This window comes from Salvia hispanica, chromosome 3 (assembly GCF_023119035.1).
Source record: "Salvia hispanica cultivar TCC Black 2014 chromosome 3, UniMelb_Shisp_WGS_1.0, whole genome shotgun sequence".
Taxonomy (NCBI): domain Eukaryota; kingdom Viridiplantae; phylum Streptophyta; class Magnoliopsida; order Lamiales; family Lamiaceae; genus Salvia; species Salvia hispanica.
This window is the reverse complement of record NC_062967.1, coordinates 27,892,181-27,908,667: the sequence shown is the minus strand read 5'-3', so window position 1 is coordinate 27,908,667 and position 16,487 is coordinate 27,892,181. Positions and strand designations below refer to the sequence as shown.

The 16,487-nt window shown below is 36.4% G+C and overlaps 1 protein-coding gene and 1 pseudogene across 1 annotated transcript; both read left to right on the top strand.

Annotated features, from left to right (window-relative positions):
* The first annotated feature begins 2,227 nt into the window (after positions 1-2,227).
* On the top strand, positions 2,228-8,751 carry LOC125213400 (valine--tRNA ligase, mitochondrial 1-like). Its single transcript, XM_048113917.1, has 20 exons — positions 2,228-2,383; positions 2,981-3,043; positions 3,153-3,319; positions 3,401-3,473; positions 3,608-3,673; positions 3,761-3,844; positions 3,941-4,018; positions 4,123-4,206; positions 4,292-4,371; positions 4,731-4,788; positions 4,875-5,177; positions 5,267-5,437; positions 5,681-5,880; positions 6,032-6,434; positions 6,691-6,942; positions 7,020-7,520; positions 7,637-7,743; positions 7,985-8,084; positions 8,166-8,308; positions 8,392-8,751. The coding sequence occupies exons 1-20, from the start codon at positions 2,324-2,326 to the stop codon at positions 8,546-8,548; spliced, it is 3,150 nt and encodes a 1,049-aa protein (XP_047969874.1). The 5' UTR covers positions 2,228-2,323; the 3' UTR covers positions 8,549-8,751.
* A 2,261-nt stretch (positions 8,752-11,012) lies between these two features.
* On the top strand, positions 11,013-16,342 carry LOC125216360 (annotated as a pseudogene).
* Positions 16,343-16,487: the final 145 nt, after the last annotated feature.

Sequence of the window (16,487 nt, the reverse complement as noted above, 5' to 3'; positions counted from 1 at the left end):
ATATTGGGCACCTAAATATATACAAATTACCTATATTAAAGTATTATTTTACAATCAAAATTAAACTACAAAAATATTTGGTCATCCGAATTTAAAACATTTCAAAAGGAAATATTATTATATGAACACCTGACACCTCCATAATGAAAGAGTGCTAATTAACTTAGCTAGTCACTCCATAAAATCATAACATTCGAAAAGTCTTGTAAATTCTCAATTAGCATTTGACTATTTTATAGAGTATTTAATTTAAAAGAAAAGGCATTACGTTAAAATAGGGAACTATGCAAAATTTATTGGCCATTCCTATATGGCTATATTTATAACCTTCAAATATACATATGGAGTGACTTTTTTGTCATATCGTCACTCAAGAAATAATGGGATCGCTTTTGCTATTTCTTTTTCTTTATATCTATAATCTATCTATAAATATATAAAAGTGGATTTTGGTAAAAATAACAAAAATGCCATTATGAATAATGGCATTTTTAATTCATGTAATAATTGACGGAAGTGGATTATAGGAGTTTTATTTGGAGTAGTGGCTATTGATTACAATTGGAAGTGGACCTTTTATTTTAGTGGGAATAATGGCTCTTAATTAGTCATGGAATATGGTAGGACGGTTAAACACTTGTCCATAAAAGGGACTATAATTTGATTTAGTTTGTTTCAATTGATAACTTTGTCGAATTGTTCATTCTTCATTTTCCATGATAGGTAATCAAAATTACTGCGGTTGAATTTTGACAAAAACTTCAAAATGAATTAATTAGTGGTTGCATTGTTGGTTGCGTTAATTTTCATGCCTTTCAGTCACTAATTGTGTTTGGTCATTTTCTTTGTGTTTTGTCTTTTCTTCTCTTATATGTCTGTGTATGTGCTTTCTTTCAGGGATTCTACTTCCAGCACAATTGATATGACACCAGAAGAAAGAAAAGAGCAACAGAAAAGGGAGGAAGCTTTGCACGCCAGCAGTCTTCGTATTCCTCGAAGGTATGATTTGTTCTGTCATCTAAATTTGTTTTGTTGTCCTTTGATTGTGTCGGGTTTAATGCAAAAATGTCTTATCCAGGCCACCATTGAATGCTAAAATGTATGCAGACGAGGATGTCTCTTCCTTGAGAAGAATCACCTCAGACACGCAAAAAGGCAGATTAGATGAGGCAGCTAGAGAGGTTCAATGTTGCAGGTGGTGAGGTTGCGATCGATGACGGGCTCGACATTAGGGGTGGCCGAAGGTGACGACCTTCTCAGCAAGGGAGAAGATGATGACACCGATCTCCACTCCACAGAGGGTGCAGAGCTCGCTGGCCTGCTTGAAGAAGCTGACTTGGTGGTGGTTTTTGTTCCCCATGCTAGACTTCTTTGCCATGGTGTGTTGTTGGTTTTGTGATGGGAGATAGTGGGAGGTTTGTGTTGATTTTTTTAGAGAGAATGGAAGAATATATACAGGATTGTGGGATGGAGAGCTGGAAATTTGGATATAATGATTTTGATTATTGTGTGGATTTTGTTTTTCTGGTGAGTTTGTGTTTTAGTTTTCGTTATTGAATGTTGATTAATTGATCAATCGTTGTTTTAGAATTTGGAGCACAAATCAATCTCATATGTATGTTCAACCGTTAGTAATAATCTATCTATAAAGATTTAAAAAAATAGTATGTAAAATTATTAATATGCAAATCCAATATGCTAACAAATACGTGTATAATATTAGCGAAATAGTAATAAATTAAATATAAAATTTCATAAAAAATTTATCACTAACAGATTGGTGAAACATGTAATGGGATTGAGAAATGTATAAAAGTGGTGATTTAATTACCTACTTTTATAACTTATGAGATGAACCAAAAATCAATTAAGAAATTATGATTTAATTGACTAATCATAAAATAGATATAAATAATTTAATTAAACTTATCATAATGTTGATAATAATATGTATGTATATTTTTGCCAAAATCAAGAATCAATATATTTGAGTGTGTTTTTTTCTTTGTTTGATTTTATATAAATTTAATAATTGTTTTTTATTTTTATATTTATAATTTTAGATTTCATATAATAATACTTTTATGAATTTAAATATTATTTTACATTATAAAATAAGTTGAAATAAAAGAAAATGGGTACTCCACCTATGATCGTAATTTAAATATTGTTTTCACTCAACAGTAAAAGACCAATTTATAGAAGTAAAATTTGAAACCGTTGACATCATTTCCACACACTCAAAACCCTACGCTCACTGCACTCTTTCTGCCGCCTGCTGCATCACCTCACGCCGCCGCGAGCTTCAATCTTCTCTCTGGTCATGGAGTCGCGGGAGCTGACGCCGGAGGAACTGGAGAAAAAGATGAAGAAAGAGGAGAAGGTGAGAGCATCGCGTGTTTTCCGATTGATTGGGAAATTTAAGATGGAATTAGGAATGCTTGTATCTGCAATTGAATTGGTGGTTTTGATATGTCCATTTCTGAATTGCTGAAGTGCAGATGCTTTTGAAATATGAAACTACTTCTGCCTAATCTGATAATTTCAAATATAATTTGCGAGCTCTGACTAATCCGATTGATTACAAATTTGAGATGGAATTTGGAATGCTTGTATTTGCAATTGAATTGGTGATTCGTTATGTCGATTTTTTGAATTGCTGAAGTGCAGGCGCTCGCTGCTTTTGCGATTTGAAACTAGTTCAATTTTTTGCGAGCTCTGACCAATGTAGCTTCCTGGTTTTGTTTTGGTGCATGTTTTCTGATTGATTTCAAATTTGAGAGGGAAACAGGAATGCTTGTATTTGAATGTTTTGGCTGTACGAGTCTTATCGGGTTTTCGTTGTCTATTCTTTTCCTATACTCCATGACATCAGTTTAGAATCTAGGTGCTTCTGTTTGCCTATTGTTCTCAGACTACATGCTCCTTTTGTTTTTAGTTTAACTAATTGTTAATGGCAATTGATGTATTGTGAGTGTAGGCTAGAGAGAAGGAGTTGAAGAAACTTAAAGCTGCTCAAAAAGCAGCTGCGGCAAAGCTTCAGGTGCTAATTCACTTCATTCTGCCCCAAACCAGTATAATTATGTTACTTGATCAGATACGTTTGTTAGATATATTCATGATTTGAGTGTTTGGCTTCTGGGAAAATTTAGGCACAACAACCTGCTGCTGCTTCCAAGTCAGAGATAAAGAAAAATGCTAAAAAAGAAGCACAGAAGGTAAATCCCCTGGAAGTTGATCCAGAGACACCTCTTGGTGAAAAGAAGAAGCTCGCTACCGAAATGGCACAAAATTACAACCCCAACACTGTAGAAAAATCGTATGCTATTGAATTATTGATCTAGTGTTGTTACTAAATGTGAGAGTCTTCCTTCTCATCATTGCTAAAATTTCTTACTAGGTGGTATGAATGGTGGGAGAAGTCAAATTTCTTTCAGGCCGACCCCAAAAGCTCCAAACCACCTTTTGTCATCGTAAGTTTCTGCACATCCTTATATCACCGGGTTTTAGCATGTTGGGTGGTAACATATTTTCAAAATTCAAATAAACTGTTCATGGTGGACAGTACTTCAACTGTTCTATTAATACACATTTAATCCTAATGCAGGTGCTCCCACCTCCTAACGTTACTGGGGCCCTTCACATTGGCCACGCCCTTACTACTGCTATTGAGGTTTTCAAGTGGCAATTGATTAATTATCATTTTATTAATTTAATTGAAATGTTTGATTTCTATTTTCTAATCACATTTTTCCTCTAGGACACTATTATTCGCTGGAAGAGGATGTCTGGCTACAATACGTTGTGGGTGCCGGGTATGGATCATGCTGGAATAGCTACTCAGGTTGTTCATTTGGATATATTTCAACTTTTAATATGTCCGTGGCCTTCTTTGTCATAACTGTAAACTTGCTTAGCCAATCAACGATTTCTATGTCAGGTTGTTGTGGAAAAGAAAATTATGAGGGAACAGAAATTGACAAGGCATCAAGTTGGTCGTGAGAGATTTGTGGATGAAGTAAGCTCTTTAATATATTCTCATCTTATGCAGTTTTGGTAATTTGCAGCATCCTCTAACAAGTGCTATCTCATTTATGCTCTTTTACTTGTTAAATGTAATAGGTCTGGAAATGGAAGAATGAGTATGGAGGCACAATTTTAAAGCAACTCCGGCGCTTGGGTGCATCTCTTGATTGGTCACGTGAGGTGATAATTTGGATCATCATTGCATATTTGATTAGGCAGAGATTTAAAGTGGAACTAATATCAGTCTTGTGCTTGTTCTGGATAGTGCTTTACCATGGATGATAAGAGATCAAGGGCTGTGACTGAGGCTTTTGTAAGACTTCACAAGCAAGGTCTTATATATAGGTATACTTATGCTTAAAGGCACTGCTTCAATTTCTTGTGATATGAGCTAAGTACTTGGCCTTTGTTCTCAGGAAGCCTAATTTGAGGTGCTATGTAAGCATCTATATCCTCATTTTGAGGCTTCAGTATTATTGTTTATAACGGATGACTCATTCTCAATCTTTTAAATCATGTACTTGCATTTGATAACTCTGCAATCAGTAATTAGTCAAATTTACTGCATTTCATCCTTGAACTACTATATATTCATCAAGAGTTTTATATTGTTCTTTGGTGTTTATGTGCTGTTGCTCATTTGTCTGGTATATGGTGGTTTGTTGGTTCCTTTTTTAAGGTTTTACATCTATTTCTCTTTTTAGGGATATCCGTCTGGTGAATTGGGACTGCGTCTTGAGAACAGCAATATCCGATATTGAGGTCATACAGAGTTCCTACACTTCATCATTTGTTATGTACAGACAAAATTGTGTTGTAATTTTACACAAGTTCTTTGGTACTATTAGGTAGACTATATAGATATCAAAGAGAGAACACCATTGCGTGTTCCTGGGTATGAAACTCCTGTCGAGTTTGGGGTGCTGACATCATTTGCTTATCCTCTGGAAGGGGATTTGGGTGAGATCGTTGTTGCAACGACTCGAGTGGAAACAATGCTCGGTGATACTGCAATTGCTATACACCCAGATGATCCCAGATACAAGCATCTTCATGGGAAATTTGCTATTCATCCTTTCAATGGAAGGAAGCTAAAAATAGTTTGTGATAGTGTGTTAGTTGATATGAAATTTGGGACTGGTGCTGTTAAGGTAAGCGGAACATTTGCTGCTCATAATACTTTTTTTCTACTATTTTTCAGTTCATAATCAGAGAAGTACTTGGACATGATATTTTGCAGATAACTCCAGCCCATGATCCTAATGATTTTGACGTTGGCAAGCGACATGATCTCAATTTCATCAATATCTTCACAGATGATGGAAAAATAAATACCAACGGTGGCGAACAATTTGCAGGAATGCCACGTTTTAAGGCACGCGAGGCTGTGACCCAAGCTTTAAAAGAAAAGGTACTTCTACACTTTACTTTTATTAAGCATTACTTGATGTAGTTGCCCTTATTGAAGTGCAGTTACCTACAAATTGTGATTTGGGGGGAAGGTGTTCACCATATCCATAATAAGCCAGTTTTAGGACCATTTATGAACTCTGTTACTGGCAAAGTTCATGTAGTTGAGTTCTTCTTTTAGGCATGAATATATTGACATAGTATATTTCAAGTATGCTGATTGTTGGCTCTATTTGCAATTAAGGGACTTTATAGAGGTGATAAAAATAATGAGATGCGCCTTGGCATCTGTTCAAGAACCAATGATGTCGTGGAACCCCTCATAAAGCCCCAGTGGTATGTGAACTGCAAAGGCATGGCAGAAGATGGTCTGAATGCTGTCGTTGATGATAAAAATCCAAAGTTGGGAATTGTACCCAAACAATATGTTGCTGAATGGCAGAGGTATTTTTGAGAAATGATAATAGTCTTTGTAGCCTGAAGGTTTCTCATCTATCATTTACATTTGATATATTTCCTCCCTGCTTTGTGCTGCACTTTTGATTAACTAACATTTGTGCAAAATTAGGTTATAATGATATCCTGTATTCTACAGATGGCTTGGAAACATCCGTGATTGGTGTATTTCAAGGCAGCTTTGGTGGGGCCATCGTATCCCCGCCTGGTATGTCGTGTTGGAAGATGATCAGTTCAGGGAGCTTGGTGCATACGATAATCGGTGGGTTGTCGGCAGGACCGAGGAAGAAGCTCAGGCGGAGGCTAGCAGATTGTTTGCTGGGAAGAAGTTCCAGCTTCTCCAAGATCCAGACGTCTTGGATACCTGGTTTTCTTCTGGTTTATTTCCACTATCTGTATTTGGGTGGCCAGATGATACTGATGATCTCAAAGCTTTTTATCCAACAAGCGTGCTTGAAACCGGTCATGATATTCTTTTCTTCTGGGTGGCACGTATGGTGATGATGGGTATGAAGCTAGGAGGTGATGTACCATTTTCAAAGGTTTGTAGCATTCTTATTTTCCTGCACATTTGAATTTTAAAATTAATATTTTGCAACCTTGCTAAGGTTGGTTGTTTGTGCCAGTTTAAACCTCTAGGAGGTGATGTACCGGTTAAAATGAATTTTACTAGTATTCCTGCTTCTGAGTTACTTTGCAACAAAATTATGTTGCAATCTGTGTTGTATACTTTATATGTGAAAGAGGTCGATCTCATTGGTAAAATGCAAATTATTTAAATTCTTTACCTGCATTCAGGTTTACTTGCACCCAATGGTTCGCGATGCGCATGGTCGCAAGATGTCCAAGTCACTGGGAAATGTTATCGATCCCCTAGAAGTCATTCAAGGCGTAACCCTTGAAAATCTTCATAAAAGGCTAGAAGAAGGGAACTTGGATCCCAATGAACTTAAAACTGCAAAAGAGGGGCAAAAGAAAGATTTTCCTGATGGAATTAAAGAGTGTGGTGCTGATGCTCTGCGCTTTGCTCTTGTTTCTTATACAGCTCAGGTGAATACTTATCTTTTAGTTTATCCGAACTTGCTTTTCTTTCTTCAAAGTCTTGTCTTCACATTCTGCTCTTTCAGTCGGACAAAATAAATCTGGACATTCAGAGGGTTGTTGGATATCGGGAGTGGTGCAATAAGCTGTGGAATGCTATTAGGTTTGCTATGACTAAACTTGGAGATGACTATACCCCTCCAATAGAGATTAATCCAGCTTCCATGCCTTTTAGCTGCAAATGGATACTGTCTGTATTGAACAAAGCTATTTCAAAAACAGTTGAATCGTTGGAATCTTATGAGTTTTCTGATGCCGCCACGGCTGTGTACTCGTGGTGGAAGTATCAGTTGTGCGATGTGTTTATTGAAGTAATTAAGCCATATTTTGCTGGCAACGATCCTGCATTTGCATCAGCGAGAAGATCTGCGCAGGATACCTTATGGCTATGTCTAGATTATGGGTTACGATTACTTCATCCTTTCATGCCATTTGTCACAGAAGAACTGTGGCAGCGTCTTCCTTCTAAGATAGATTCTGCCAGGAAAGAGTCCATTGTGATTTCTGAATATCCATCTGTTGTAAAGGTAACTGTTGTTTTTAGCACTTAAGATGTGCTAAATGCTTATTCTTGTCAATATTTATGAATTAGTAACATATTTCTCAATAGTGAAGCCCTTGAAATGTCGTCTCTTTTTTGCAGAGTTGGACTAATGATGATGTAGAGGCAGAGATGGATACAATCGAGTCTGTGGTTAAATCACTAAGGTCTCTTAAATCACAATTGCTAGCAAATGAGAGGCTTCAACGGTAAGTTGGAATTTATCTCTAACTATTTAAAACATAACAGAAGGCATAATAAATTACCACCGTACATCTGGATGTACTGAAGTTTTTGTATAGTTTTCAACATACCGTTGTTGGAAATTTTGACGAAGAATGTACCTTGAAGTCGAGTTCGTTGAACTTCACTTTTCAGTTTCCCTGCTGGGCTACTCTATCTAATCAATATATTTAATTATGTATCCTTAACAACGACATACTTTTTCAGGCAAGCAGCTATTGTTCGTTGCCGCACAAATGATGCATGTGAGATCATCAAGGGGCATGATCTGGAGATCACTACGCTTGCCCAACTATCATCTCTGACTGTATGCAAATTATTCCGTCCGACCACGTTTTAACTATCTTTCTATTACCTAAGTTTGGACTTTAAACTGTACTAATTTTAGGTGTTGAGTGAGAACGACGACGTTCCAGTGGGTTGCTTGGTGGACGTTGTCAATGAATCTCTTTCAGTCTTCCTCAAACAAGGAGCCATCAATGTCGAAGCTGAACTTGGAAAGCTGAAGAAGAAAATGGAGGAGACGCAAAAGTATGAAGCCTCCCAAAACCCATACGCTTTCTTCTTCTTTGATCAAGTTAAAACCGGAGCTAATGAACTTGGTTCTCTTGCAGGCAATACGACACCTTGAAGAAGAAGACGAGCGCCTCTGGCTACCAAGAGAAGGTCCCTGTCCGTATCCGCGAGGATAATGAGGAGAAACTGGCAAAGTTGCTGCAAGAAATCCTGTCGCTCAAGGAAACGAGCGATCATCTGGAACGGGAATCCTAAGAGTATTTCAATCTCTAGGTTTTCAGCTCTTGGCAAAAATGTTGATGAACACAAGTTCTACCTTGCACTAGATCATCATCTTCTTTATTATGTCATGGTTGATTTTCACACTTTACTGTGTAACAATATTGCTGTGTTTTGGCCACATACTAGTTGAAAACAGGGCCTTTTCAATATTGTATTTCTAAAGCAAATTTTGATCATATTTTGTTTCATTTTAATTATAATTCTTGTACATTATTACTTTGGGGCTTTTTTTTACAGGAGATATATAAAAAATAGGAAAAAAGAAATTGAAAATATATTCCTTCTCTTAGGACTAATTTTTACTCCTATGTTTTTGCATATTGGTTGTCCAAATCATCATTATTTAACTTCTACTTTATCTAATTAGATAGATATTACTGCCTCCTCCGTCTGCTAATAAGATTCTTGTTTTTTCATTTTAGTCCATCCACAAATAAGAGTCCCGGTTCACTTTTACCATAAATGATAATAGGGTCTTACCTTCCACTCACTCACATTTCATTTATAAATAATATATAAAAGTGAGACTTTTATTTCATTAACTTTTTTTATCCACTTTTCTTAACATTTCTTAAAATCCGTGCCGCCCATAAATGAGACTTTTAATGACGGACGTAGGGAGTATTCTCTTTTACTACTAGTAATATTTTAATTTTGCATTATAAAATTACGGTTCAAATACTTTATAACTTTTTCATTTATATAATTTTCTGAATATACTATAATTAAAGAGTGATCTTTAAATATTGAATAATTTATTTATTTTTCTGAAGATACTACTACTACAATTAAAGAGTGACGGATGCTATAGTATAAAAAATTGAATTAAATTGACGATTCTAGCTTAAGAACAAAGTCAACTGGATAGTACAATATTTATAGAATAGTCAATAGTGAAAAGATGTAATAAAATTAGTCCTAAATAGTGAATTTGATGATAAATATTTATAGGATAGTCGACTAGATACAATATTAATAGAATAGTCTATAGTGAGGAACAGAAAATTTCAACTATATTGCCTTGAATATTAAATATATGAGTTTAGAACATGTAATTATTTTTTGACCAAGATTGGACCATAATGTTTGAAAAATTAAGAATAAAAAGTACAAGTTTAGCAAAAATATTTATTGAAAACTACTATAAACCTACAAATGGAATTGATCAGATAAATATTGTAATATAAAATTATACTACTACTATAAATGAGTTTTGAATGTTATAAATAAATCAGAATTAAGGAAATTGGGGAAAACAAAATTTGTTAATGGAGATTTATAATCGAAGAAAAAAGTGTGTGAATTTGATGATAAATAAATAACGAGATACAAAACGTAATAAAATGGAATTAGAGGCTGGACGCTCATTTCTTCATATTTCACTAGTCCTAATTGAAAATATATTAACAGTAGTATATGGTAACAAAGGAATTCGCATTGGTCTTATCGAAAAGAAATTAACGGTGTTTGTATAATTCTAGCACATACATTATGATTAACTTAATAAATATTTTGTCTTAAATCAATCACATATACAATTTGTCATTCATAGCACACAAATTTACCTAATACTTATATTCGAAGAGAGAAAGCAACTAAATATAGAAGATTATTGTACCAAATCTACCTAATATAATTGTACATGCAGGCTACAACAAATCGAAGAGATTTGATTCCTCCTTTATTAATTTAATTTTAAAATTTTACATGCCAAATTATAGACCATTAAATCCTAAATACAATGGCATAAATAGAATTGGAAATTTACCTAATAAAATTGCACATGCATGATACAACAAATATAGTAGATTTGATTCCGTAACTAATAAATAAATACTTATTAAAAATTTAAGTTAGAAATTGCACATGGTAATTAAATCCTAAAATATAATCGAGTAATAATAGAATTGAGCAATTAATTAATCATAAAATATACTCCATCCGTCCTCGATTAATTGTCACTCTTTTCCATTTCGGTCCGTCCCTCAATAATTGCCATATTTCATTTTTACCACATTCTACTAACCCACTTCCCTCACTTTTTCAACAACTTTTCTTTACATTTGTTAAAATGCGCGTCTGGTAGCTAGGCTTGAAAGTACGCGCGCATTTTCTGTCCCCTATAAATAGGCCTACGTAAACACATAGAGAAGCTTTTCCGAGCACTCTTTCTGGCGCAATGGAGTCGACGGTGAAGGAGCTGAGAAGAAATTGAAGAAAGAAGAGAAGGTGAGAGCATCTCTTTGTCGTTGGCTATATGAAAGGCTGATAATCTCAAATTTAATTTGCGAACTAGTTGAATTTCAATGTTTTTGGCTGTACGGCTCTGATCTGATTTCGTTTTCCCTAAATTCCACGAGTTTAGAATAGCTATTTGCCTCCTATGTATTGTTCTACTAGTTTAACTGATTATGAATGGCAATTGACGTGTAGGCTAGAGAGAAGGAGTTGAAGAAGCTTAAAGCTGCTCAAAAAGCAGCATCGGCGATGCCTCAGGCTCAGGTGCGTGCTAATGCCCTAAACCAGTATAGCTATGTTACTTGTTAACATGCTTTGCGTGTTTTGTTCAAATCCAGGCACAGAAAAAAATGAAGAAAATTGCTAAAAAAGGACTGGAAGTAAATCCTCTGGAAGTTGATCCAGAGACACCTCTTGGCGAAAAGAAAAAGCTCGCTACCGAAATAGAACAAAATTACAACCCCAACACCGTTGAAAAATCGTATGCTATCGATTATTGATCTAGTGTTGTTACTAAATGTGCGAGTCTTCCTTCTCATCATTGCTAAAATTTCTTACTAGGTGGTATGGATGGTGGGAGAAGTCAAATTTCTTTCAGGCAGACCCCAAAAGCTCCAAACCACCTTTTGTGATTGTAAGTTTCTAGCTACATATTTTCAAAATTCAAATAAACTGTTCATGGTTGATACTGCTTCAACTGTTCTGTTAATACATATTTATAATCCTAATGCAGGTGCTCCCGCCTCCTAACGTTACTGGGGACCTTCACCTTGGACACGCTCTTACCGTGGCCATTGAGGTTTTCAAGTGGCAATTGATTAATTATCATTTTAGTAATTTATTTGAAATATTTGATTTCTAATCACGTTTTACCTCTAGGACACCATTATTCGCTGGAAGCGGATGTCTGGTTGCAATACGGTATGGGTGCCGGGTATGGATCATGCTGGAATAGCTACTCAGGTTGCTCATTGGGATTTTATTTAGCTTTTAATATATCCGTGGCCTACTTTGTCATAAACTTGCTGAGCCAATCACCGATTTCAATGCAGGTTGTTGTGGAAAAGAAACTTAACACACAGAATTTGTCAAGGCATGATCTTGGTCGTGAAAGATTTGTAGATAAAGTAAGTTCTTTAATATATTCTCATTTATGCAGTTTTGGTAATTTGCAGCATTCGCTAACCAGTGCTTGCTCATTTATGCTCTTTTACTTGTTAAATGTGGTAATAGGTCTGGGAATGGAAGAATGAGTATGGAGGCACAATTTTAAAGCAACTCCGGCGCTTGGGTGCATCTCTTGATTGGTCACGTGAGGTGATAATTTGGATTATCATTGCATATTTGATTGGCAGAGATTTAAATTAGAGCTTATATCTTGTTATGTATAGTGCTTTACCCTAGATGAGAAGAGATCACGGGCGGTGACCGAGGCTTTTGTAAGACTTCACAAGGAAGGTCTTATATATAGGTATACTCGTGCTTAAAGGCAATGTTTCAATTTTCTTGTGATATGAGCTAATTACTTTGGCTGTGTTCTCAGGAAGCCTAATTTGAGGTGCTATGTAAGCATCTATATCCTCATTTGAGGTTTCAGTATTATTGTTTATAATGGATGACTCAGTCTCAATCTGTAAATCATGCACTTGCATTTGATAACTCTGCAATGTGATGTATATATAGTTTTTGCTGTTAGTTGACACTTTTATTGACAGGCCAACCATTAATTGTCAAATTTGTTGCATTTCGTCCTCCAACTACTACCTATTCGTCAATAGTTTTATACTGTTCTTTGGTGTTTCTGTGTTGTTGCTCATTTGTCTGGTATATGGTTGTTTGTTGGTTCCCCTTTTCTAAGGTTTCGCATCCAATATTCTTTTTAGGGATGATCGTCTAGTGACTTGGGACTGTAAGATGCAAACAGCATTATCCAAGAGTCAGTCACAAGAAAAGGATATCAAAGAGAGAACACTAATGCCGGTTCCTGGGTATGAAACTCCCATCGAGTTTGGGGTGCTGACATCATTTGCTTATCCTCTGGAAGGGGATTTGGGTGAGATCGTTGTTGCAACGACTCGAGTGGAAACAATGCTCGGTGATACTGCAATTGCTATACACCCAGAGGATCAAAGATATAAGCATCTTCATGGGAAATTTGCTGTTCATCCTTTCAATGGAAGGAAGCTAAAAATAATTTGTGATAGTGACCTTGTCGATATGAAATTCGGGACTGGTGCAGTTAAGGTGAGCAGAACATTTTCTGCTCATAATACTTCTTTTCTATTTTCAGTTCATATTCTGAGAAGTACTTGGACATGATATTGCAGATAACTCCAGCCCATGATCCTCATGATTATGAAGTTGGCAAGCGCCATGATCTCGACTGCATCACTATCTTCACTGATGATGGGAAAATAAATAGCGATGGTGGTGAAGAATTTGAAGGAATGCCACGTTTTAAGGCATGTGTTGCTGTTATCCAAGCTTTAAAAGAAAAGGTACTCCTACACTTCACTTTTACTAAGCATTACTTGATGCAGTTGCCCTTATTTTAAGGATGCTGATTGTTAGCTCTATTTGCAATTAAGGGACTTTATAGAGGTGAAAAAAATAATGAGATGCGCCTTAACATTTGTTCAAGTAGCAAAGAAGTGGTGGAATACCTTGTAAAGCCCCAGTGGTATGTGAACTGCAAAGGCATGGCAGAAGATGGTCTGAATGCTGGCATTGGTGATACAAATCCAAAGTTAGAGATCGTACCCAAACAATATGTTGCTGAATGGCAGAGGTATTTTTGAGAAATGATAATAGTCTTTGTTGCCTGAAGTTTTCTCACCTGTCCTTTACATTTGATATATTTCCTCCCTGCCTTGTGCTACACTAAAGCTTTTGATTAACTAACATTTATGCGAAATAAGGTTCTAATGATATCCTGTATCCTACAGATGGCTTGAAAACATACGTGATTGGTGCATTTCAAGGCAAATTTGGTGGGGCCATCGTATCCCCGCGTGGTATATTGTGTTAGAAGATGATCAGCTCAAGGAGCTTGATGCTTACGATAATAGGTGGGTAGTTGGCAGGACCGAGGAAGAAGCTCTGGAGGAGGCTAGCAGATTGTTTGCTCGGAAGAAGTTCCAGCTTCTCCAAGATCCAGACGTGTTAGATACCTGGTTTTCTTCTGGTTTATTTCCATTATCTGTATTTGGGTGGCCAGGTGATACTGATGATCTCAAAGCTTTTTCTCCAACAAGCGTGCTTGAAACTGGTCATGATATACTATTCTTCTGGGTGGCACGTATGGTGATGATGTGTATGAAGCTAGGTGGTGATCTACCATTTACAAAGGTTTGTAGCATTCTTATTTTCCCGCACGTTTGAATTTTAAATTTTAAAATTATAATTCTGCATACCTAAGGCTGGTTGTTTTTGTGCCTGCCTAAACCTATTTTTTCATCCTAGAAGGATTATGGTGCAATTTTGTTCATTTCGTAATTATGAGTTTTGTTAAGTGATTAGCGTAGATACTGAAAGAGAAGAATTTATGTGTAATGTTCAGTTTTACTGGTACTTTTGCTTCTGAGTACTAAATGATATAATTATGTTGCTATCTATGCTGTGCTGTGGCATTTTAGTTTTATAGTATGTAAAACAAGTTGACTTCATTGCTAAAATGCAAATTATTGAACATTCTTTACTTGTATTCAGGTTTACTTGCACCCAATGGTTCGTGACTCGCATGGTCGCAAGATGAGCAAGACACTGGGAAATGGTATTGATCCCCTTGATATCATCGAAGGTGCAACCCTCGAAGAACTTCTTGAAAAGCTTGATAAAAGGCAAAGAGAAGGAAATTTGACACTCGATGACGTCAAAATTGCAAAAGAGCGGAAAAAAGAAGATTTCCCCAATGGTATCAAAGAATGTGGTACTGATGCTCTGCGCTTTGCTCTTATTTCTTATACAGCTCAGATGAATACTTATCTTTTACTTTATCTGAACTTGTTTTTCTTCTTCTTCTTCAAAGTTTTAAGGATTCACGTTCTGTTCTTGGTTCTTTCAGTCGGACAAAATAAATATGGACATTAAGAGGGTTGAGGGATATCGGGAGTGGTGCAATAAGCTGTGGAATGCTATTAGGTTTGCTATGACTAAACTTGGAGATGACTATACCCCTCCAATAGAGATTGATCCAGCTTCCATGCCTTTTAGCTGCAAATGGATACTGTCTGCATTGAACAAAGCTATATCAAAAACAGTTGCGTCATTGGAGTCCTATGAGTTTTCTGATGCTGCCACGGCTGTGTACTCATGGTGGAAGTATCAGCTCTGTGATGTGTTCATTGAAGTAATTAAGCCATATTTTGCTGGCAACGATCCTGGATTTGCATCAGCGAGAAGATCTGCGCAGGATACCTTATGGCCGTGTCTAGATTATGGGTTACGATTACTTCATCCGTTCATGCCATTTGTCACAGAAGAACTGTGGCAGCGTCTTCCTTCTAAGATAGATTCTGTGAGGAAAGAGTCTATTGTGATTTCTGAATATCCATCTGTTGTAAAGGTAACATCCATACACCCTTTTATTTAGAATTTTTTAAAATTAAGGAAGAAATGCATCACTTCACTTTGGATATGGAAAATGCTTATTCTTGTCAATCTTTATGAAATGACTCATTTCTCAATAGTCATTCCCTTGAAATGTCATTATCCCCTTTCTGCAGAGCTGGACGAATGATGATGTGGAGTCGGAGATGGAGATGATCGAGTCTGTGGTTAAATCACTAAGATCTCTTAAATCACAGTTGCCACCAAAAGTGAGGTAAGTTGGAATTTGTCTCTGACTGTTTAAAATTACAAACAGAAGGTACTATAACAACATACCTTTTCAGGCCAGCAGCTATTGTTCGTTGCCGCACAAACGATGCATGCGATATTATCAAGGGTCATGATCTGGAGATCGCGACGCTTGCCAAACTATCATCTCTGACTGTATGCAATATTGTTCTGTCTTACCACATTTTATCTACCTTTTACTTTACCTAAGTTTGGACTTCAAACTTTGCTGATTGTAGGTGTTGAGTGAGAACGACGACTTTCCAGTGGGTTACTTGGTGGACGTTGTCAACGAATCTCTCTCAGTCTTCCTCAAACAAGGAAGCATCAATGCCGAAGCTGAACTCGGAAAGCTGAAGAAGAAAATGGAGGAGACGCAAAGGTAAGAAGCCTCCCTAAACCCATATGCTTTCTTCTTGTTTGATCTTCTTAAAACCTGAACCAATGAAATCGGCTCTTTTACAGGCAAATCGACACCTTGACAAAGATGACGAGTTCCGCTGGCTACCAAGAGAAGGCTTCTTCCGATGTCCGCGATAGGGACGAGGAGAAACTCGCATCGTTGCTGCAAGAAATCCTGTCGCTCAAGGAAGCAAGCGAGCGAGCAGAGCATCTGCAACGGCTATCCTAGTATTGAAAAAACAGAAATTGCGTGTCAAATTTTGTCTATATACTCTAGTACTATTTTTTATTATATGGAAAAAATTATGTAATTATCTTATATAAGTAGTATTTTCTATAATTATTATATGAAGGAAATTTAATGTCTTGATTTTTTTTTTCATACAAATACCCATTCCACTTTGAAACTGTGTTACTCGGAAACAAATAGAGGAAA

Excerpts from the sequence above, each read along its gene's own strand:
- LOC125213400 (XM_048113917.1), top strand. The coding sequence starts at position 2,324 with ATGGAGTCGCGGGAGCTGACGCCGGAGGAACTGGAGAAAAAGATGAAG. Across the intron at positions 4,372-4,730 it reads AAGCAAGGTCTTATATATAG|GGATATCCGTCTGGTGAATT; the intron begins GTATACTTATGC and ends TTCTCTTTTTAG. Across the intron at positions 7,521-7,636 it reads AATATCCATCTGTTGTAAAG|AGTTGGACTAATGATGATGT; the intron begins GTAACTGTTGTT and ends TCTTTTTTGCAG.